General features: G+C 34.4%; 1 protein-coding gene across 2 annotated transcripts in view; it reads left to right on the forward strand.

The window, feature by feature from the left end:
* The window catches only part of LOC145255842 (double zinc ribbon and ankyrin repeat-containing protein 1-like), a 100,993-nt gene that overhangs the window by 17,366 nt on the left and 60,256 nt on the right, over window positions 1–23,371 (forward strand). For both annotated transcript variants that reach the window (XM_080114580.1, XM_080114581.1), the window contains exons 4-6: window positions 12,910–13,045; window positions 14,541–14,637; window positions 16,283–16,386. In XM_080114580.1, coding sequence (XP_079970706.1) covers window positions 12,910–13,045; window positions 14,541–14,637; window positions 16,283–16,386 — 337 coding nt within the window. The remainder of the gene's footprint in view (window positions 1–12,909; window positions 13,046–14,540; window positions 14,638–16,282; window positions 16,387–23,371) is intronic.

Raw genomic sequence — 23,371 nt, forward strand, 5'->3', positions numbered from 1 at the left:
CCCTGAAATAGGGACGAAACGTTGATTAACATTATTTTATAAATTCTTGGTTTTCCTTTTCAAATAATCATAACGTCAACCATCGCTTGTATTTTTATCTTATTTTTACTCACATATATATGTGTGTGTGTGTGTGTGTGTGTGTGTGTGTGTGTGTGTGTGTGTGTGTGTGTGTGTGTGTGTGTGCGTGCGTGTGTGCATGTTTTGGGAAAAGTCCACAATACCACACATATTACTGACCTCTTTATGTGTAAACACCCTTGTTGGCCCAATCTCCAGCATCTTCCGCCACACTAGGTCATTTTGTTAGTTCGTGTTGTTAGCCACTTATCTCTTATCACCTTTTGATTCATGTAAGAGAAGAGATCATCCTCCACTAGATTGCGAAGTCGATTTTGTACTCTGCCAAGAAAGAGTGTTCTAAGCTGTCCATATTAGGATATATCTGACTCTGATATACGAAGAAGATTGCATCAGGGCTCATGCACTTTCTGGAAAGTTTGAACTATTTTTTGCAGTGACCTTAGCAACAGATTTGATTTCAAATCGATAGCAATCTTGTATTTTGATCTGATCTAATGCAGTTTGACAACTGCCTTACCCCACCCGCCTCGTTATTTAGTATGTAAGAAAAAAGAAAGAAAACAAAGTATTTTTTTCTTTATTAAAAAAGGTCGCCTGCAAAATGGAATCAGTAAAAATGCCTTTAAAAGAGCTTTGGACAATTGTTAAAAGTAAAGGGAAAAAAAAATCTGTGTCCATTTATTTTAATTTTGGTTTTTAGTTATAAGATATCAAGCCAAAATACTTTATCGTGAATCGATATTTTATAGAGAAGATATAGAAATAAACAAACGGTTTGGTCAAAAGTGAATGAAATCCATTTTAACATATGTATAGTCTGTGAGTGAGTCCATTATTCCAAAAATAGGTATGTCAGCTTACCCCAGAACAACACGGTATCAACCCAAATGTTCAGTTTTTATCATAAACTAGATGGACGCCCAGCGTTGCCCCGTCGTACAATACGCTTAAAAATGATATTTTAATTTATACAGATTGCGTATATATTATTTATTATCATTAGAACCATTTGCTTTTGTAAGAAAAGATGTATTCAACAATAGGTAGTTGGTAATTGTCTGTATTTTTGAGATGAGGTTAGGGTTAGGGTTAGGGTTAGTAAAAGGATAAATCTACACGTACATTCTTGGGGGTCTGTCTGATGAAATATTTAAGAGAATTTCATATGTATATTTATATTATATATTCTATGTATTCTATGAGATTTTTTTTTTTTTTAAATAAGGATCCGACCATTTTTCCAGCGGCCTTGGCAACAGATTTGATATACGTATTCCATTTAAGATCAGGAGTAAAGGTCAAGCCCTATTCCAATATTAAAACCGGTTGACTTGTATGGACTAAATGATAATTATTCCCATATTTCAAAGTTTGTCGACAAATTTTAGAATACCCCAGTTAAAAAAATTAAAATCTGCTTCAGTTGAAATATTAATTTCAAACGAATTTTGATGCCACAATAAGAAATAGTTTTTATTCATAGTAATTGTCTGTATTTTTGAGATGAGGTGTTTTCATTGATTGAGATTGTCGGACTGACTTCCTCATCTTGGTTGTTATAGTCACAATTCAAGAGCGAGTCAACACTCAGACGACACCTGGTACGAGTGAAGCCTCACATGGAGGAGAACATGACCAAAAACTGCATATACTCCATCCCATGCAGTTGCAGAAAGGTTTACAAGGGTGAAACATGCCGCCCCCTTAAAGTAAGGGCGGAAGAACACCGAAAAGCGGTAACTAAAGGGGAAACGGAAAAATCGGGTATAGCCAACCATGTCTGGATGGAGAGGGGGGACCATCGCCCCCTATGGGATGAAGTAAAAATAATAAACAGAGAGACGCACTGGAAAGTGAGAAAACTTAAAGAAACAGCTTAAATGCTCGGACATAATAACCTACTGAGCAAACCAAGCATAGAGCTGAATGCAATTTGGACACCTCTGATAGAGAGAGAAAACCTTGAATAACAACATAGGTTTAACATTAACAAAAACCAACTAAGAATTGTCCTAGTGACATATGGCCGAGTGGTCCTAGACATTGTATCAAAGTTTACAGTTACCCAAAGGTGCTGAGTTCAATCCTGAACGAAGGCAGTGAAAAAGTAACATTCAAAACAGAGAATCAGCAACTATGTCCCAGAGCCTAGCTGGAGTCCGAACACGGTACCCCCATAATAATAATAAAGGGTTGGGTTCGAGACTCCTAACAAACGGTTCCCCAGTTCGATACAAAACACCTGATGAAGGCCGGAGGGCAAAACGGCCGAAACGTTGTGATGAGGAAGTCAGTCCGACAATCTCAATCAATAGATAGTTGTAAAATCGTTTATTTAAATGAGATTTCAGCAAAAGTGTAATATAGTTAACAACCAAGGAATCGAAAATAAGCGAAATATGTAACAATATAAAACTTAATTCACTATCGACCTGCGTAATTTTAATCTTTTGAAACTAAGTTTTGATGTGAGGCATGGTTCCTAGCCTTGGTAGAGGCCATCTTGAATGACAATAGTGTGCTGTGGTAGAACCACAGGAGCATTTAATTTAAACTGTGGTATAAAAGTTATGTTTAAGCAAAGAAATAAAATGAAAGATGTATGCACAACATGTAGAAGGGTTACCAGTTAGCAACTAAAAACATAAACAAAGTTTTAGAAATGAAAAAATGGAGAAAAGTGAAGATTTTATAACAAAACATTTTTATACAATAGAAGTTTGGTGAAGATGTTAAGTACGTAGTCACATGGTGTAAAAATTTGTACGTCAATATTTTCATAGTCTAAAGATGCGTGTGTAAGTAATATATGTATGTAGGTATTTGGCAGCGTGGCATTGTGTATGTATGTGCGTTGGTTTACCTTTTTCTTGTTAGCGCATGTGTGGCTGTGAATAGCAATTCGTTTCTGTTTGCCTAACTTTTGCTAATGTGTAAGAATGTGTGTGTAGGATGTAAGTAATATGGTATGCCCATTTTCGGACGATGATAACATTTTGGTATTGCCAAAAACAACACAAACATTTAATATAAATTGGACATGAAAGTTAGATTTTAGCAAAGAAAGTGAAAGATATATATATATCTATATAATTATATATATATTTTTTTTTTTCAAAAGGTTTAGATGAGATTAGTCATGGGTACCGTCGGTTTCAAACCTGATAATAGGGACCATTGTAGATGCCTTTATCAAGCTCTTTTCAGCGGATTCTCATCTCATTTTCTTTTTCCTTTGTTTTCTTTAGCATCCAAAATATTAAACTGACAGTTTTTTTTTTAATTTAAGATTGTTTAAAAAAAAAAAAAAGATTTGCTCGAGGAAAAAAAAAAAAGAGATGAGTATCGGCTGAAGAGAGCTTGATATGGGGATCTAAAATGGTCCCCTATTATCAGGTTTGAAACCGACGGTACTGATGACTTATCTCATTTAAATTTTATTAAATAAATAATATGTTCTTATTTTCTGATTTTTTCCCTTATAATAGAACACTCTGCTGGAATCCTTTTTTTTTTTTTCCAAAATATAGCTAAGTATATATATATATATATATATATATATATTATATACTAGCAAAGATACCCACGCTTTGTGCAGGACTTTGCTGCACTCTCATAAGTGGATGCTGTAAGAGCAACTATTGCTTGAGGTGTTTAAATTTTTTTAAATTGCCTCCTGAAGTGACTGAAATCCAACTATGAGCTTTAAAACAAACAGATTATATCAAAGTTGAAACTTACATTATTACACATAAAAATTGAAACAAAAACAAAGAATCACAATAGTTGACATTTGTTTAGTATCACAAACACATTTTTATCAAAAATCTAGCAAAGAAAGTTGACCGGAAAGCAGGTCAGCAGAACAGAGTTCCACAGGTGGGCAGTTCTAGGAAAGAAACTTTGTTCATGGAATCTGCGTTTAGATTTAGACACAGATAGAGAGTGAGAAAAATTGCTGATAGTGGTTTTAGCTAGATTAGTGTTTTTTTTTTTTTTTTTGTGAAAGGGAGACCAAAGATTGGAGCTCAGGCGAGCACTTGCCATGAAAATAAAGATAGAGCAGAGACAGGCTCGAAACATCTCTTCTATGGGAAACTTAATTATAGTTCTCTTTAATCATCTAATCGACAATGGGATGGACAAAGAAATATGAACTCTCTTGAGTTGATGGGAGTTATACGCCTTTAAAAAAATCTTATCATTCGAGTTGATGGAAATTGAATAATTGGTTAATTATTAAACTATCTATGAATGCTTCTCTTTCTCAAATTAACATGTCGATAAACGACATAACTACTTGGCTTCTATTGCCAGCTAAATTAACTCACTTTCATTTAGCACTGACGAAACTAGAGCAGAGGATACATAAGTCTTTGTTTGTCTCGAGTTATTTCTGGCAAGGAGGACAATAGCTGTGTTAGTTAATTCTCACACTATAGCTATGAGTAGCAATTCATTTCTGTTCACCTGACTGATGCTAGTGTATAAGGATGCGTGTATGAGAAATAAGGCTTGTACGTGAGTCATTGAGTCTTTTTCTTTTGCGACTTGCTTCTATCGGCTCAAAGGGCATGAGGGGATGTTGTTAAGCTTTTGGCTGTTTTGTTTATAGAAGTTTTTAACTTCACGTCAGCTTACTATTTTCACATGTATGTGTTACTTTTTGGGATTTGGAATAATTTCCATTGATTGAAAATACTTTCAGTTGACATGTTCCTGTGAACATTTGTTTGCTTTAGGAAATAAAGAGGAAGATGAATTCCAACGAAGCGGAGAAAGAAAGAGTGTAGTCAATAGAACCATTTGCTTTTTAGCGTTGGATTAAGTTGCTATATTTTAAAATTTGTTTCTTTATTTTCACCTACCAGATCTCATCAATCACAAATAGCTATCGATTTATTTTTTTTTTTTTTGTGAAGTGCTTGCTAATTCCAGGTTTAAAACATATCACCCCCCCAGCTTACCCTAATCCGATGTGTACAGTAAATCCTTTTTTTTTTTTAAGACTATCATTATATTTTAAAATTAACAATAACCTACCAAAAAAAAAAAAAAGAAGAAAAAAACTCTTCTATTTTTGATTGATGGAATCGACTAAATGAAAGTAATAAAATAAATTTTGAAATAACAGTTTAAAAACAATTTCAAAAGTTAAAAACTATGCTGGTCGGTAGAAAAATAAATTTTCTTGCATTTGGTAAAAGTTATTGTGTTTATTTTCGACTTAACTATTAACCATACTACCCTTTCAAATCCAGTTTTATGTAGTTTGAACCCCAAATCTCGTAATTAATATGTAAGACAAAAACAAAGGTGCTTGTCTAGAATTCCCCCTATACTAAAAAAAAAAAAAACATCTTTATGATGTATGTACTTATGATGGAAAGAAAATATTATACACTAGAAATCCCGTAAATTTTTCAGGTAGTTTTATTTTGAATAAGAAAATTAAATTTTGTGACTAAATGAACAGCGACGATATCATGACATCATCTTAAAAACAGACTGAAGGAACAAAAGAAATAACTGAAAATAATTTAAACTTGTGAAATTTTTGAAAACCATTTTAACATGGGGATGTTGAAAAAATTCAAATTTGCGTTGCTTTATAAAAATAAAAATTCTTGATCAATCTACGTATTTTTGGAATATGCTATTTTCTTTCTGTCAAAAATTCAAATTTGCTTTTCTTTATAAAAGTAAAAATTCTTGATCAATCTATGTGATTTTTGGAATATGCTGTTTTCTTTCTCTCACACGTACGTACATCATACAGATTTTTCTTGAATTCTGAACTAGAATCAAAACAAAAAATGGCAATCAATATATTTAATTATTATAAGTTAAATACATTTTTAAATGGTTCGTATAATTGTAAAAAATCTTAAACAGATTCGGCATCCCTTATTTTATTTTGGGGGCTTTTCTTAGAAAAGGCAACAAAACAAAAAGCGGTGAAAAAATAAATACGAAGGTTATTCCAAATGTTATGCATAAACTTGGAAGAGTCACGAAGATGAGAGTAGTACCATTAAAACAAGCAACCATTTTTTTTTTTTTTTTTTTTTTTTACATGGAAGTCACCACTTATCAAGGCCCGGAAGCCACTCATGGATAAGGGTTATTGCGTGTACAGTAATCAATGGGATAATATTGTAGTAATCGTTAGTAATGGAGATTTGATAAAGTATCTTACTTAAAGGGGCGGTTTATCCGAAATTTGTTTATGTTGGACTTGAAGACATCCAGGTTGTAGTCAGGTGGGAAACAGGCAAATGGAACAGAGTTCCACAGGCGTGCACTTCTAAGAAAGAAGCTTTGTTCATGAAATCTACGTTTTGATTTAGGCACAGATAAAGAATGGGGAAAATTATTGACAGTGGTTTCAGCTGCTCCAGAATTTATTTTTCTGTATGATCGCCACCACTCTCAATGCACTTTTACAAGGAATTCAATGATGCATCACTGTTTCTGATGCACGTCCATGACAAAGGTTGCTTTCTTAGAGTCTCACACCGTCAATGTCTACAACAGAGAGATGAAATATCAGATCATGATAACAATGCAATTTGCTATCCCATCTGATCCATTCAAGCGGAAAAATATAGGAGGTATTACTTTTGGAACGCCCCTCTTAAATAACAATTAAATGTTACCAAAGGCAAGATAAGTTACTCTTCTATCTACCTAGATAAGTTTTTTTGTTTTAACTTATTTTAAAGTGTTTTTTTATTAAAAAATAAAAGTAAAGTAAATCCTATTGGATGGTGGTTTCATTAGAGCTATAGTTGTTATATAGACCCCAGGTTCGGTTTTTGCATCGCTGATGCAAACTGGTTCACGGGCACCAAAATATGTATATGTTACATATAGGGGTTTCATTAAAAGAGAGTCTTAGAGATAAAGAGATGTTGTTGTAAGAGACTTAGAGAGATTGTTCATGTTATGAGAGATTGTTCATGTTATTACGATTCTTATATTTTAAATGTTCATTCCTTAGATGTGTAGAAGAAGAAAGCTCTTAGAGTGAGGAGATAGTGTTCAGACAGTCTTAGATATGAGATGTAGATTCACATTGTGGATATGAGATGTCGAGACGTGTATGTAATGACATTTTATAACACAGACATATAGACATATAATACAATTTTCACTTTACCTTTTTGTAAGAATCACAAACACAAGACGACGTTTTATCAAAACACATGATGGGTTTATTTCTTCACGACCGGCCGTGGTTTTCTCATCAAGAATTCAAAGCTTCACATTTTAGTTTCAAAGTGACCGTCTCGCTTCCTAGACGTCGAATTACAAACTCCAGACTTTCTCTGAGTTTCTCACTGACTATCTCCCTAACTAACTAACGCTCACTTCCTATATTGAGAAATCCATGCATGTCCGGCCAACGTGACTAAAATTCACATGCCATCAACATGCGTGGACTTGCACGTTTCCCGAACATTCTGATTTTTCAATAACCTATTTTTTCTTTATTTTCACAAAGGAATTCAACCTACATATCTAATTTATTTAACCAATATTTTATTATCCAAATTCTTTTAACAATTGAATAGTTTATTTATTATTTATTTCATCCGAATTAACAATTTACTGGACATTCCATTTAAACCTATTGTTCTTTAAAACGTATGTCCAGGGTTCGATTTCTGCTTTCTCTTATTTTCATTTTAACTAATCTCTCTATTTTTATACTTACATGAAAAGAGGACAGCCCTTATCATGTAACATAGTAAAGCCTTGATAATCGCTTAAAAATTAAACATTAGACAAAATACTGGTAGAACACTAGATTTTTAGCATGATTGGTGACATTTATTGGGTGTGTTTCTATCAATACAGAGTGGAACAATAAATTTGTCGCCCTAAAGAAAATAATACTTCAGCTTTTTAAAACTTTTATTGAAAAAAATCAATTCAGGTAACTTGATTATGTAGTAGAGCTGACATCTATTCTATGTAGCCGCCTTCAGCCTCAATCACTGCCTCAAAACGGGTCCGGCACTGATAGCATGCCTTTTTCACAAGCGCTGGTGGGAGCTCGGTGAATGCTCGGAGGATGGTGGCAATCAGGCTGGCTTTGGTGTTGTGGGAGGTCATGTTGGTGATGTTCTCAGCATATGACCAAATAAAGTAGTCCAGTGGGTTCAGGTTGGGGAGGAGGGGAGGGCCAGTGAGAGAAGGGTACAGCCTAAGTCTCTTTGGACTTGTGGGCAGCACCAAGTCCTGCTGCCACACCCAGGTCTGCTAGCGGCTACCTGATTGCACCAGGGGATCACCACACTATTCAGCACATCCAGGTACACAAGCCAACTTCGAAGATGTGAGGATGCATGATGTAGCCCTCACATAAAACTACACCAAAGATCTCAACCGTGGCTGGAAACTTTGTTTTCATCAATCTGAGCATATCCCTCCAGTGTTGAACCATCGGAATTTGCATTTTGAGGGTGCTGGTAATTGTCCTGTTGTCATAACTTGGATTGATAGGGATCGGCGCATCGATCTTGCTTGTTGAACATTGTGTCACTTTCAGACATGATAGCAGACTCCTATCACTCTTGAGATTTGCACACAACTGGCCAACAAGTTGTTGGTCTGCAACAATAAAGGAAAACTGGTTTTTATCAAATGGAAATGGAATCATGTTGTCTTTTCTAGGGTGACAATTTTATCGTTACACCCTGTATTTTGTTTAATTTTCAATTTTTGATTAAATTTTAATTCATCGAGGCTTTCATGAGATCACCATTTTTTATTCTGTTCCAATATTACAGATATTACACTACTTCTATTTTTTGAAATAAAAAAACACTTTAAAATAAGTTAAAACACACAAAAAAATATATCCAGGTAAGTAAAAGAGTTACTTATCTTGCCCTTGGTAACATTTGCTTGTTGTATATCTATTTTCTTTTTTCACCTCTTCCTTTTTTTTTTAAATTTTGCTGGTTATTCTAATAAATGTCCTAATTTTGTTATCGATGTAAGCACTCAGTAAATCAATATTTTACAGGGAAGGGAAATGGAATTCTGAGATTTCGGTTTTACATAAAGGAAAGAAAATCTCATGAACTGTTGTCTATCTACCCCCCCCCCCAACCCTAACCCTCCCCCTCTTTTTTTTTTTTTATTTCTGAAAAAAAAAGGTATTGATAATGGTGCAGTTGAAATGTATTATTTTAATGTCTTCAAAATCACTTCCCTCCCATTTTTTGTTTCTTTTATCATTTAAAATGATTTTTTGTCAGCAATCAATTCTTAATACGACAGTGGTTTTATGCTAATATTAAAATTTATAGTCCATAACTGTCATTTATTTTTCTGCACGTCAATCCCAAAAATCGCATTTCAACAACAATGTTGTTTATTAACCACTAACTGGCTTCGCCTACTCACTATCGGTTAATAATTTATTTTTTGATTACTACTTGAAATCCATGAAACGAAAGAAAACAGACAAAACTACTGCTGTTGCTGCCTCAAAATTAAGCACTCTGTATCTCTTTCCCTCTGCCATTTGCACTTTTAAAATAATACGTAACTAGAATTAAATGAGTTAAAAAGGTTTATTTTCTAGTGATAACATTTGGCAGTATGGAGGGGTCGCAAAGTTGGATGTATGTGTGCAAAATGACAGAGAGATAATGTGTCCGCTTGCCCTACCCATGGTCGTCACTCTCTTTTTCTCTCGTTGTTGTCTGCTGCCTCTATTTTATTCGCACAGATGATGTCAGAACATTCCACCATGCATTGTCTTGAAATGTCGGTCAGTTTCATTGACCTAATCTCCGGGGATTATATGTGCCCCATTTTAACTTCTTTGACGTCATTCCCAGGGCACCTGGATCCAAGATCTGACCGACTTTCCTTTGACATCATATTTGAAAGCTCGGACAGCTGTCCGTCCCCTCTGCCACCTGCAACTCTCCCCCCCCCAACTACACATTCACTTACAAATGTCAGCATGTAAAACAGATGTTAAACCAAATATGTTGTTGATGATTATGATTACATATTCGTATCCATTCGATTTCTGATGTAAACAAAAGCAAAATTTGTTAACTATTTGTAAATAGCTGATTTGGCCGGCTTGCTATCACTTAGCAATATAATTTCTAATCACTACTTTAAATCAACAAAACGAAACTAATCAATAAGAAAAAACTTTTGCTATTGCTACATGAAACTTAATCTTTCTTTCACACACACACACACACACACACACACACACACACACACACACACACACACACATAAATTGCCATCGTGCTCACTCATTTTTACTCTCTACTTTAAATCAATGAAACGAAACTAATCAATAAAAGAAGACAAAACTACTGCTTTTGCCACCTCAAACTTGAACTATCTCTCTTTCCTTTTCTCTCTCTCTCATCTTACACGTACATATACACACAAACACACATGCACACAAACATACATGCACGCAAACGCACAAGCACACAAACACACGCAAACACTCACACACAACTAAAGAAATTTTAATCATTGAAAAAAGTAATTTATTCTAAGAACTAAATAAAATTTTAATTTAACTTTTAAAAAGTAAAATATAAATTTTTTTTGTAAAAATGTTATTACTACTTTAAACTTAGCCGCCCTCCCTCCCTTCACATACTAGTGTTGGGACAAGTAATCAGGAATTGAAAAAAATCAGTACTTTTTTGTGATTTCGAAATCTCTATTGAAAAACACAATTTAGGCTAATTTCCAATTCCAAAAACGATTCTTTTAATTTAAAAAATTTTTTTTATTCAATTTTCACCCCAAACAAAGCACAGTGCCACTTTGAAGTAGGGGACATAATTTGCATGGATATTATGAAGGGAGATGAGTAGCAAGATGTCTGTTCATATTACACTTAAACTTCTGCATATCAGTACAGATGGGAAACCAGAATCCCAGAAGGGAGTTCTAAAGCCTAGCAGTTCTGCGGAAGAAACTATTGGAGTAGAATGCGTTCTTACACCTAGGGATCTCTACTGTGAAGGGGTGGGATTTAGCTGCTTGTCAGGTTTGTCGGGGGTATTCACGTCGAGGAGGTACAAGCGCTTGTAGTTCGTCAGAGCATTCACCAATAAAGTACTTGTAGGACAACATTTCGTTGATGGGACAGAGGCTGAAGCTTAGATGACAGTTCAGGACCTATCAAGTTGGTGACTCTCTTTTTGATCCTGTCAAGGAGTGAGAGACAAGTAGCAGATGTACCAGCCCAAATGTGACAGCAGTACTCCATACATGGGCGAATGGTGGCCTTATGGAGGTGCATGATACTTCTAGGAGTGAGTAGTTTTCTAGCATGGTAGAGAGAGCCCACCTTCTTCGCAGTAGCCTTGGCAATGCTCTCAATGTATCTATTCCAGTTCATGTTCCCTGTAAACATTAGGCCGAGGAGTTTAAAGGAAATACTTTTGCGTAATGTGTTCTTGGCTAATCCTATTGGTGGTAATGAAGGTTTCTTGTAATTATTGAAGGAAACAAGCTTAGTCTTGGCAGCATTGAATGTGACTATCCATTTTTGTCTCCATTCCACTACAGATTAGAGGTCATCCTCTAATGTTTCTGTCATTTCCTTAGATATGTGTTCATTTGTTTTCCCCTTCGTGCCTGCTATAGAGAGTGGTGTCATCAGCAAATATATTCATCTCAGAAACAATTTTGTCAGGGAGGTCATTTATGAATATCAAGAATAATAAAGGTCCGAGGATAGATCCTTGAGGTACTCACGCATTTATGTCATATTGTTTAGATGTACGACCGTTGAGGACAACTTGAATTTTTCTCTTACTTAAGAAGGATTTAATTACTTTATGTATTCTTCCAGTGATACCATATGGTCTAATTTTCCTTAGAAGACCATCGTGCCATACCCTGTCAAAAGCCTTAGGTATATCGAGGGCTACCGCTCTAGCCTCCCCTGTTTTCTCCAATGAATGGTATATACGTTCAGAGATTACAGTTTTTGTTTAAAACTTAATTTTCCATTGCTGTTATTAATGATAAACTGATAAATATTTATTGATTTAAATCTACCAGTTAAACTAAAATATTTGGATCATTAAAACGAATTTAGGTAAAAATGACATCAAAAAAAAAGCACAGTAAAATGACATAGATAAAATGACACAAGTAGATAAATACGAAAAATTGCACAAGTGAAAAATATAGATGTAAAACTCACAGTTTATGAAATTAATATTTGCAATCAATTACGCTAGAAAAAATTTGAGAAAAATTAGTTAGAATAATCCATTTGTGTGATGTACCCCCCAACCCCCCGGGAGAGTATTATTACTTTTGCAAAATTATGTGCACGCATTACTTGCAGTAATCCGAAAATTAAAAAGACGCACCAACTCTATAACTCAATATTTAGACATTTGAAATAGAATGGGTATCAAAATCGGTAATTGTATCAGAATCTAAAATTTTTAACAGAATCGGTAATTGTATCAAAATCAGAAATTTGGAACAGAATCGGTAATTGTTTTGGAATCGGGTAAAAATATTAGAATCCTTCCATCACTAGATGCTCATAACTTTCGATGAAATAAATGAAAAGATTGGTTAAACATGTGACACATTGTTCACTCCATTCTTTTGAATCCTCTCATACTATTCATCATCATTCAACTGGAAATCTATCCATCTTATTAACCCCTATTATTGGGAGGCTTTTAGCCTTGATAATATACTCCAAGATTTGTCTGTTTATACAGTAACATATTGTTGTTCAATTTTTTGACAAAATGATCAAAATAGATTATTTTCCAATAATTTTAGGGATGGCGTCCGTGAAAGTAACGTTGTGAGCAAGACGTTTGATGTCGAATGCGTTCCGGCTGAAGAGGGATCTTTTGAAAATAACAATGACGACAGCTTGGCGTTTCAGGAAGAAGTTGCCGAGGAACGGCTGAAGGTATTTATATACTTTATGATTAATTTACAGGCTGCTTCTTTCTGCGTTGCCCAGGAATGAATCGCCACACAATGTTTTTAACCCATTAAGTCCCAGGGAATTTAAATATTTTACTATTGAGTTGAAACTTTGTGTAAATAATTATAAAAAAGGTTATAATGCACAAATTGAAAGGAAAAAGTTATTTAATTTTGCATCGCACCTTGTCCTATCACTGGATCAGGCTGGTTGGAATGAGAGAGTTAGGCTGTTCTGTGTAAACCAGCCTCACTGTAAAGAAAATCCCAGGGCAAATTTTTTACTTTTGTTGGATAATGGGGGTCAATGCACTCAGAAAAAGAAACCTGGGTTGGACTCTGACGCAAAAGTCGTCCAGGTCTTTGACCTCTGACGCAAGAATCGAATGTCAACAGATAACAGTCAAAGCTCTTAAAAACAATGAAATAAGAACAAAAGACTGTCCTTGGTTTTGACCTCTGACGTAAAAATCAAATGCTAACAGGAACAATAACAGAACTCCCGAATCGTCTGAAAAATTTTCCCCACTCTTTATTTGTGCCTAAATCAAAACGTAGATTCCATGAATAAAGCTTCTTTCTTCTTTCGCCTGTGGAACTCTGTTCTGTCTGCCTGCTTCCCACCTGACTACAACCTGGATGTCTTCAAGTCCAACGTAAACGAATTCCTTATGAACCGCCCCCTTAAGTAAACACTTCATTAAATCTCCACACTAACGTACTGTACTTGCAATAGCCCTTATCCCTGAGTGGCTTCCGGGCCTTTATAAGTGGTGACCACCGTGTAAAAAAAAAAAAAAAAAAAAAAAAGAATCGGAAATCACAATTCAGAAAAGGAATGCAAAAATAAAAACAAATGAATTTCAATGAAAAACAGTCACTGGTGAGACACAAACATGTTGACGGAGTTTTGCTTATTGCCCCCACCGCCCCATCCTCTCTCTCTCTCTCTCTCTCTCTCTCTCTCTCTCTCTCTCTCTCACCACTGCCATTTATCAAATAAATTCACCTGCTTTTATAAACATAAGTTGTCATTTCTTGGAAGGCAATTTTCATCTGTGCTCCATACTGTATAAGCACCGGGTATAATCTTCTTTTTTTTTTTTTTTTGTGGGTGTGTGCTAAGTCAAAACAGTGTTGAAGATGAAAAATTTTCATTGCCACTTTGGCCTGAGGAGGCTTAGTCAAAATAAAGCTATTGCTGAAACATGTCTGCACATCTGTGTAAAATAAAATAAAAAATTATGCTGAAATTAATTTTTCTAATTTTTACTCTTAAAGTTATAAATAAATCAAAGTAAAATAAGAGACGATTTTTAATGTTTATGGATGGAGTTGGTAGCTGAGGTGATTGATTTTGATTTCAAGTCCGAAAATTGTAAAAGATCCGACTCTGCCTCTGACGGCAATGACTTGGATCTGACACCGACTCCTCAACACTGATTTAAATCATTCTGTTTCTCTTTTTGTGAATTCAGCTGCAAATGAAGAGATCTGCAAAGAATTTTCAGCTCTCAAAAAAGTCCGCTTGGAAAGAGATTCCGAACCAGACAAATGTTTCCCAACTTTTGACAGGCAAGTAGCATTTTGTAATGTTATCAGGGATTTTTTACATGAACACTGATAATTTCGATTACTCAGACGATTAGCATCTGAGTGAGAGATACAAGGTGCATTAAATAATGCTAATGTGTTGTTGCTCAAAAATCTCAAGCCGCATAAACCAACTAGCCCCAATGACATTCCAATTATAGCGTTCAAAAAGCTTCAACCATACTTACAAAGCTGTTTAAACATCTTAAGGATAAATGCTTTCCCACACCCTGCATTGATATAGCCTTCAAACACAGCTCCTTTCATATTTATACTAGTAGGACTTGTTTCCTGGCGTCGCCTGAGAAAATTGATGAAACAAAAAATGGCAACCATCAAAAGTAAATTGATCGTAAAGGACAAAACATGAAACCTTTATAAAAAATATTTGTAAATAGGACTTTGTGTTAATGTGAACTGAAAACAGTCATTGAATTAGAAAACAATAAAAATGAATAGTTAATTAATGAGATGTTCTTTTGCAGTAAATTATAAAGCTACCGTTCGAGTGATATATTTAATTAGTAATCAAATAGTGGAATCAAAAATAAAAATAATATCAGGGAAAACTATTACAGGGTAGAATGATAAAATTGTCACCCCAGAAAAGATGACAGGATTCCATTTCCATTTGATGAAAACTGGTTTTCTTTTTTTGTTGCAGACCATCTACTAGTTGGCCAGTTGTGTACAAATCCCAAAAGCGATATGGGCCCTCTATCATGTCTGAAAGTGACACAATGTTCAACAGTGAGATCAGAGATGTGCCGCTGTACAACTCATGCTCTCTACTGATCTAAGTTATGACAACAGGACCATTGCCAGCACCCTTAAAATGCAAATCCGGACAGTTCAATGCTTGAGGGCACAGCTCAAAAACATTTCTGGCCACAGTTATGGTCTTTGGTGTGGTTTCAAGTGAGAGCCATATCAAGCCATCTCACATCTTTGTAGTCGGCTTGAAAGTCAACACCAAAATGTACCTGGATGTACTGAACTGTGTGGTGATCCCTGGTGCAATATTTTTAAAGATTTTTGTTTAATTGTAAAAATGGCAAAAATATTTTTAAAGATTTTTGTTTAATTGTAAAAATGGCAAAAATATTTTTAAAGATTTTTGTTTAATTGTAAAAATGGAAAAAATATTTTTAAAGATTTTTGTTTAATTGTAAAAATGGCAAAAATATTTTTAAAGATTTTTGTTTAATTGTAAAAATGGCAAAAATATTTTTAAAGATTTTTGTTTAATTGTAAAAATGGAAAAAATATTTTTAAAGATTTTTGTTTAATTGTAAAAATGGAAAAAATATTTTTAAAGATTTTTGTTTAATTGTAAAAATGGCAAAAATATTTTTAAAGATTTTTGTTTAATTGTAAAAATGGAAAAAATATTTTTAAAGATTTTTGTTTAATTGTAAAAATGGCAAAAATATTTTTAAAGATTTTTGTTTAATTGTAAAAATGGCAAAAATATTTTTAAAGATTTTTGTTTAATTGTAAAAATGGCAAAAATATTTTTAAAGATTTTTGTTTAATTGTAAAAATGGAAAAAATATTTTTTAAGATTTTTGTCTATGATCTGGGTTAACATAACTCATTCTAAATGTTGTTTTTGTTGAATTTGCAGACATGTCCCTCAGTGATAAAAGGGATCTGCCAATAAGCGCCCGGTTTTTAGAGGATCGCTTTATGAGAAAAGACAATCCTATTTCTAAACCTCTACATCCAACGGTGAGTATAACCTATATAATAAAGTAAAGTTGATTTTCTCCTATGTTATTGTCTATTGTAGATCAAGAATAAATTGATCATTGAATATGTTTAAATTTTTGTTCATTTTTTAATTAAATATTAATCCCTATTAATCGCTAACTGTGCATCGGATACCATAAGACTTAGTTACCTACACTTAAACAGCATAACAAAGATCCATACAAAATTTAAGTCAGATTGAACCGAGAAAACTTCTAAAGTAAATGTGGTATCAATCTCTAACCGGGCATCAAATGGATTTTTCGTGATGTTCTAATGACAAATGATAATGTCCATCAGAATAAAACATCCGATGATGATAAAGCCTTACTTACCATTTTTCTTAGCTGTTTTTATGATGTTTCTGCTTAAAGTTGTTAAAATGAAACTGAATTATGCTAATTAGTTTAATGTACTTAAAAACAATTCTGATCTGTACAAAATTTCCTTTAATTTGATATGCTACAAGTTATATTTTTTTAATTGCTTTGAATTGTTTCCTGGTGGCCATTTTGGATTTCCCGGCCACCATCTTGGATTTCCCGTGGCCATCTTGGATTTTCATGATGTTATAATGACAAATGATAATGTCGATCAGAATAAAACTTCCTATGATGATAAAGCCTTACTTACCATTTTTCTTAGCTGTTTTTATGATGTTTCTACTTAAAGCTGTTAAAATGAAACTGGAATATGCTAATTAGTTTGCTAATTAGTCATTAACTTATCAAGTGAGATGGTTGTAAATAACGCCAACTGAACCTTCATGATATTATGATAATATGTTCAAAATGTCATCATAATATCTTAAAAAGATCTGAAGATACAACTTTTTAAAGATGGGTTAGTCTGTAAATTGTGTAAATTTCCTAACGTTTTCAGTCACAAGTTTATATGCATTTGAATATGATTGACTTAAGGCAAAATGTCCAGTGAACCACATATTTTTTGATACATGAATGGTCATAACTCCAGTTCTAATGAGCTGATTAAAAAAAACTAAAGATAAAATTTCTTTGTTTTTTATGCTCTTTTCAATGATGCTTGATTTGAGTTTATTCAATCTAAAGAAAAAAATGGTGTAGTATTAACCAATCCCTATCAATCCCTAAAAGTGCATTAAATGGATACTATAAGACTTAGTTCGCTGAACCTCAGTATAGCAAAGAATATACAAAATTTCAGCCAGATCGATTCAGTAGTTTTCAAGAAAACTGAAATGCATCGAACAAACAGACTAAGAGGAATATAAAAGGATAAATCTACACGTACATTCTTGTGTTAAAGAGCATCTCTCCCCCCCTCTCTGGCTTTCTTACTCTTTCTATTTTCTCTCTGTGTGTCTCTATTAGAGAATAGAGAAAGAGAGAGGGAGAGGGAGAGAGAGAGAGAGAGAGAGGTGAATAACGTGGACAGTGGACACGTTTGCAAAAGAAGGGTCAGCTGACCAGATGACGTGGTATCATGTGATGAGGTTAGCTGATTCTTTCTTGGCAGTTTGGTTTCGGGAGTTGAATAAGACAGACGGCTTTTCAGCTGTCCCCCCCCCCTGGGCTGGGGAGGACGCTGACGTGTATCATCAAACAAGCAAGGTTCACCTCCATTCTGTGTCGACCTTTGGAAGGTGAATAAAAACATAAAAACCTTAATTGTCATCTTGGAGTGAATTCTTCATCCAACAGGCCAGCTCCCCTCCAAGAGACAATGAAAACCAGAGGAACAACCGACGACACATGAATAAAGGTATGTTAAGAAATGCATGTACACAAACACACACCCACGAAGACATGAACAATAAGATTAGAAACTAGACGATCACGTACACGAATCTCCTTGACAAAATCTCCTTTATGACACCCCCGAATATATAACACTTGGGGGTTTGTCTGATGAAATATTTAAGAGAATTTCATATGTATATTTATATTATATATTCTATGTATTCTATGAGATTTTTTTTTCTTTTAAATAAAATTATTTATCAAACAAAGAAATTAATTCTTTACTGACATCCAACGGACATGTAAACCTCATTTATGTTACCACTTTTCTCTGTAACTTTGTTCTTTTGCAATATAATTTTAAAACCTCTACCGTGTTCTGAGTTGTCCTTTCAAGGTCCCAATTCTGGGTTCACATCACCTGGCAAACAAAGATTCGAGATTATGGACTCACGTAAAACAATCCCAGTTGATTTATGCGTCAACTGGCGATCAAGAACTCAAGACGATATTACTCGCTCAAAAAAAAATTTCCAGTGATTCATACACTAACTAGTGAACAAAGTTTCAAGATGACAATACTCACACAAGTAGCTCAGTTGATTCACTCCAACAGACTTACAGAATTTCGAGGAAACAACATGCAAAAGTTAAAAAATTTATATATCAAGTGTCAAATTGGACAAATGAGGATTTCAAATTTGAAAAAACTTACTTGATCTTAAATCAATGGTCGACCAGGAATATTGTGCATAAAAGTTACCCCTCCTTGAAATTACGGAACGTGATTTTCAAAAATAAATTTTGCTAAACAGAAATTTCAACAACTCTAAAAATATAACCAGTTCTGCTAAACAGAAAAAGAAAGCCTTTCCGACAGTTGATTTCAAAATTTTCTGCTAACCAGAAAAGTAAGTCTTTTCCGACTTATTGTTTTTTGTTTGTTTGTTTTTTTGTTGTTTTTTTACATAGGCGTTATCACTTATCAAGGCCGATAGGCCACTCAAGGATAAGGGTTAAAGAGTGTACAGCAGTCAAAAGGACAATATAGTAATCGATAGTAATGGAAGTTTGGTAAATTTGTTAACTTAAATGGAACTGCTCATCAAGAACTTGTTCACGTTGGACTTGAAGACAACCATATTATAGACAGCTGGAAAGCAGGAAAACGGAAGACAATTCCACAAGCGTGCAGTTCTAAGAAAGAAGCTTTGATCATGGAATCTATGCTTAGGTTTAGGCACAGATAAAGAGTGGTGGGAATTATTGATAGTGTTTTCAGCTAGACGAGTGTTTCTTGTGAAAGTTTGGCAAGGGGGGACCCTAGATTGAAGCTCAATCGAACACTTTCCATGAAAATAATGATAAAGCAAACTCGTAACATCTCTTCTGTGAGACAGAGGTTGCAGCGAAGAGAAAAGGACATCTCCCACAAAGTCTATTTTCAACCCTTATCAAGGCAGGACAAGTCTTTTCTAGCAGCTCCTGCCCATATGTGGCAATAGTATTCCATCTTTGGACGTATCTGGCTCTTATATAGATAGAGAATTGCATCAACAGTGAGCTATCTACTTGATCGATAGAAGGATCCGACCATTTTTCCAGCGGCCTTGGCAACAGATTTGATATACGTATTCCATTTAAGATCAGGAGTAAAGGTCAAGCCCTATTCCAATATTAAAACCGGTTGACTTGTATGGACTAAATGATAATTATTCCCATATTTCAAAGTTTGTCGACAAATTTTAGAATACCCCAGTTAAAAAAATTAAAATCTGCTTCAGTTGAAATATTAATTTCAAACGAATTTTGATGCCACAATAAGAAATAGTTTTTATTCATAGTAATTGTCTGTATTTTTGAGATGAGGTGTTTTCATTGATTGAGATTGTCGGACTGACTTCCTCATCTTGGTTGTTATTGTCACAACGTTTCGGCCGTTTTGCCCTCCGGCCTTCGTCAGGTGTTTTGTATCAAACTGGGGAACCGTTTGTTAGGAGTCTCGAACCCAACCCTTTATTATTATTACGGGGGTACCGTGTTTGGTTTTTGTTAATGTTAAACCTATGTTGTTATTCAAGGTTTTCTCTCTCTATCAGAGGTGTCCAAATTGCATTGGGATGAAGTAAAAATAATAAACAGAGAGACCCACTGGAAAGTGAGAAAACTTAAAGAAACAGCTCACATGCTCGGACATAACAACCTACTGAGCAAACCAAGCATAGAGCTGAATGCAATTTGGACACCTCTGATAGAGAGAGAAAACCTTGAATAACAACATAGGTTTAATATTAACAAAAAAACAACTAAGAATTGTCCTAGTGACATATGGCCGAGTGGTCCTAGACGTTGTATCAAAGTTTACAGTTACCCAAAAGGTGCTGAGTTCAATCCTGAACGAAGGCAGTGAAAAAGTAACATTAAAAACAGAGAATCAGCAACTATGTCCCAAAGTCTAGCTGGAGTCCGAACACGGTACCCCCGTAATAATAATAAAGGGTTGGGTTCAAGACTCCTAACAAACGGTTCCCCAGTTTGATACAAAACACCTGACGAAGGCCGGAGGGCAAAACGGCCGAAACGTTGTGACAATAACAACCAAGATGAGGAAGTCAGTCCGACAATCTCAATCAAGTTTTTATTCATGTTAAATTATGTTGATGCCACAATAAGAAATAGTTTTTATTCATGTTAAATTATTTTTCGGTGACTGCAAAAGCAAATGTAGACATGAATATTTCAGATAGTTTTTTTTTAAATAAGAAAAAATAAAATATGTAAGTAAATTTTTTTTTGTTGCCTTTTTTCCCCCCTGCTGGTAAACTGGAAGTCAAGAGTTTGAATCTCTCTAGAGCCTCCATTATAAAAGAAAAAAAAAATCTCAACTAGATATTTTTATTGGTTACTATTCTGAGTGTCTGGCGTTGCCCGGGTGTTTGGAGGTGTGTGTTGAGCAAAAAGAAACAAAAAAAAAAAGTGGTAGTAGGCAGGCAGGCTTGAACCCGTGATGTAAAGGCAGAAAAGAAAGTGAAAGAAACTCTGACATTTTACCACTACTCCATGACGTGACTGGAAGTCTAAAGTGTTCAAATTTAACGTAATCATTGCAGAAATGGCGTTTTTAAACGTCCCACAAAAGCAAATTAGACACAAGGTCATTTTTAATGGGGGGGGGGATAACCAGCTCCCCCAAAAAGGGGGCACTCTGACAGTGTCCAAATAAATAGTAATTGTCTCATTATGAAGGGTTTCCCGTACAATGACCAAGGAATAATTACAGAACAGATAGTACTCAGCCTGAAGGCCAGGCATTTGCATTTGAATAGTTTCGCTTTATTTATACGAAAAAGACAAACAAACACTGGAGACGACAGCACGGTGGGAATTTTGTTTAATTCGATCAAAAAAAAAGATAGAGACGATGTCCGTTTGCGAATGCGAGATATTGCGATCTGGGAAGTATACGAAAACTTCTCGTGGCATCTAACTGATGCGATAATCTCAATGCAAAAAGCCTATTGCGGACATACATTTTGCTCTTTATATAAAAGATGTGTTTGAAAAAGAAACCGTAATCACTGTTTTTTGTTTTGTCTGTGTTTTTTCTGGGGTTTTTTTCTTTCACATAAAAATCTGTTGTCATTTTTGTTTTTGTTATTGTTTGGATTTTATATATAAAAAAAAAAAAAAGTTTTGTATCTGATAATGGAGGATTCCAAAGAATAATTGCACAAATGTTAACTGCAAAAACAACTAATGGAACAACAGCAACAACAATTTCTACAAGCATTAATTCAAAACAATGAACGACTGAACAAAATGAAAGAATTAATATTAAAATCGTACCAAAGCTGCTGAGAATAATACTTCCTTTTTCCCAGTGTACCAAGGCTACAATTTACAGTATTTGCACTACCATAAAAACTTTGGAGTATGTACCAGAAAATAATAAAACCTTTGATTCTACAGACGATATGAAGACATATTTAACATGGACTGCCAGGAATTGTCAAGTGACAAAAAGGTATGCTTATTATTAGTGATGGGACGATTCTGATATTTTTCCAGATTCCGATACAATTACCGATTCCAAAGTAAAATCTCACTTCCGATACAATTACCGATTCCAAAGTAAAATCTCACTTCCGATACAATTACCAATTCCAAAGTAAAATCTCACTTCCGATACAATTACCAATTCCAAAGTAAAATCTCACTTCCGATACAATTACCAATTCCAAAGTAAAATCTCACTTCCGATACAATTACCGATTCCAAAGTAAAATCTCACTTCCGATACAATTACCAATTCCAAAGTAAAATCTCACTTCCGATACAATTACCAATTCCAAAGTAAAATCTCACTTCCGATACAATTACCGATTCCAAAGTAAAATTTCACTTCCGATACAATTACCAATTCCAAAGTAAAATCTCACTTCCGATACAATTACCGATTCCAAAGTAAAATCTCACTTCCGATACAATTACCAATTCCAAAGTAAAATCTCACTTCCGATACAATTACCAATTCCAAAGTAAAATCTCACTTCCGATACAATTACCGATTCCAAAGTAAAATCTCACTTCCGATACAATTACCGATTCCAAAGTAAAATCTCACTTCCAATACAATTACCGATTCCAAAGTAAAATCTCACTTCCGATACAATTGCCGATTCTGATTCCGATTCTATATTAATCTCTAAATATTTAGCCATAGACTTGTTATTTTTTCTCAGTTACCGTAAAAACGCATGTTAAATCTGCTGATATTTTTCTACATGTAAAACGCACTTGGCAAGTGTGATCTTAGTTTTTTTGATTGTTTGACATCAATAAATACTATTTTATCATTTTTATCAGCAATTGATAGATTTTTTGTTTTTAAGCAGAATTAAATAAAAAAGACAATTAAAAGAATCGTTTTAGCATCAGAAAATAAGCACAAATTTTTTCCAATACTGACTCCGATATTCCCAAATGTTCTGATTTTTTCTGATTCCGATTCTGATTAATCGTCCCAACACTATTTATTATTCATGAAATTGGTTGCGACCGTAGATTCATTAATTGTATTCTCTCAAAGAAAACAATCGGCCTGAACTTCTAAGAGACAGTTAAGTTATTATGTGACCTATTTGAGCCAAATGTGTGTCTTTTTTCTATAAGAGATGGAAATGCTTTAATATAGTTAAGGAGGGCCAGCAAGATTATTTCACGTTTGCGGCAACAGTGAATAA

Source organism: Euprymna scolopes, chromosome 31, assembly GCF_053919585.1.
Source record: "Euprymna scolopes isolate OS-2025 chromosome 31, ASM5391958v1, whole genome shotgun sequence".
Taxonomy (NCBI): Eukaryota; Metazoa; Mollusca; class Cephalopoda; order Sepiida; family Sepiolidae; genus Euprymna; species Euprymna scolopes.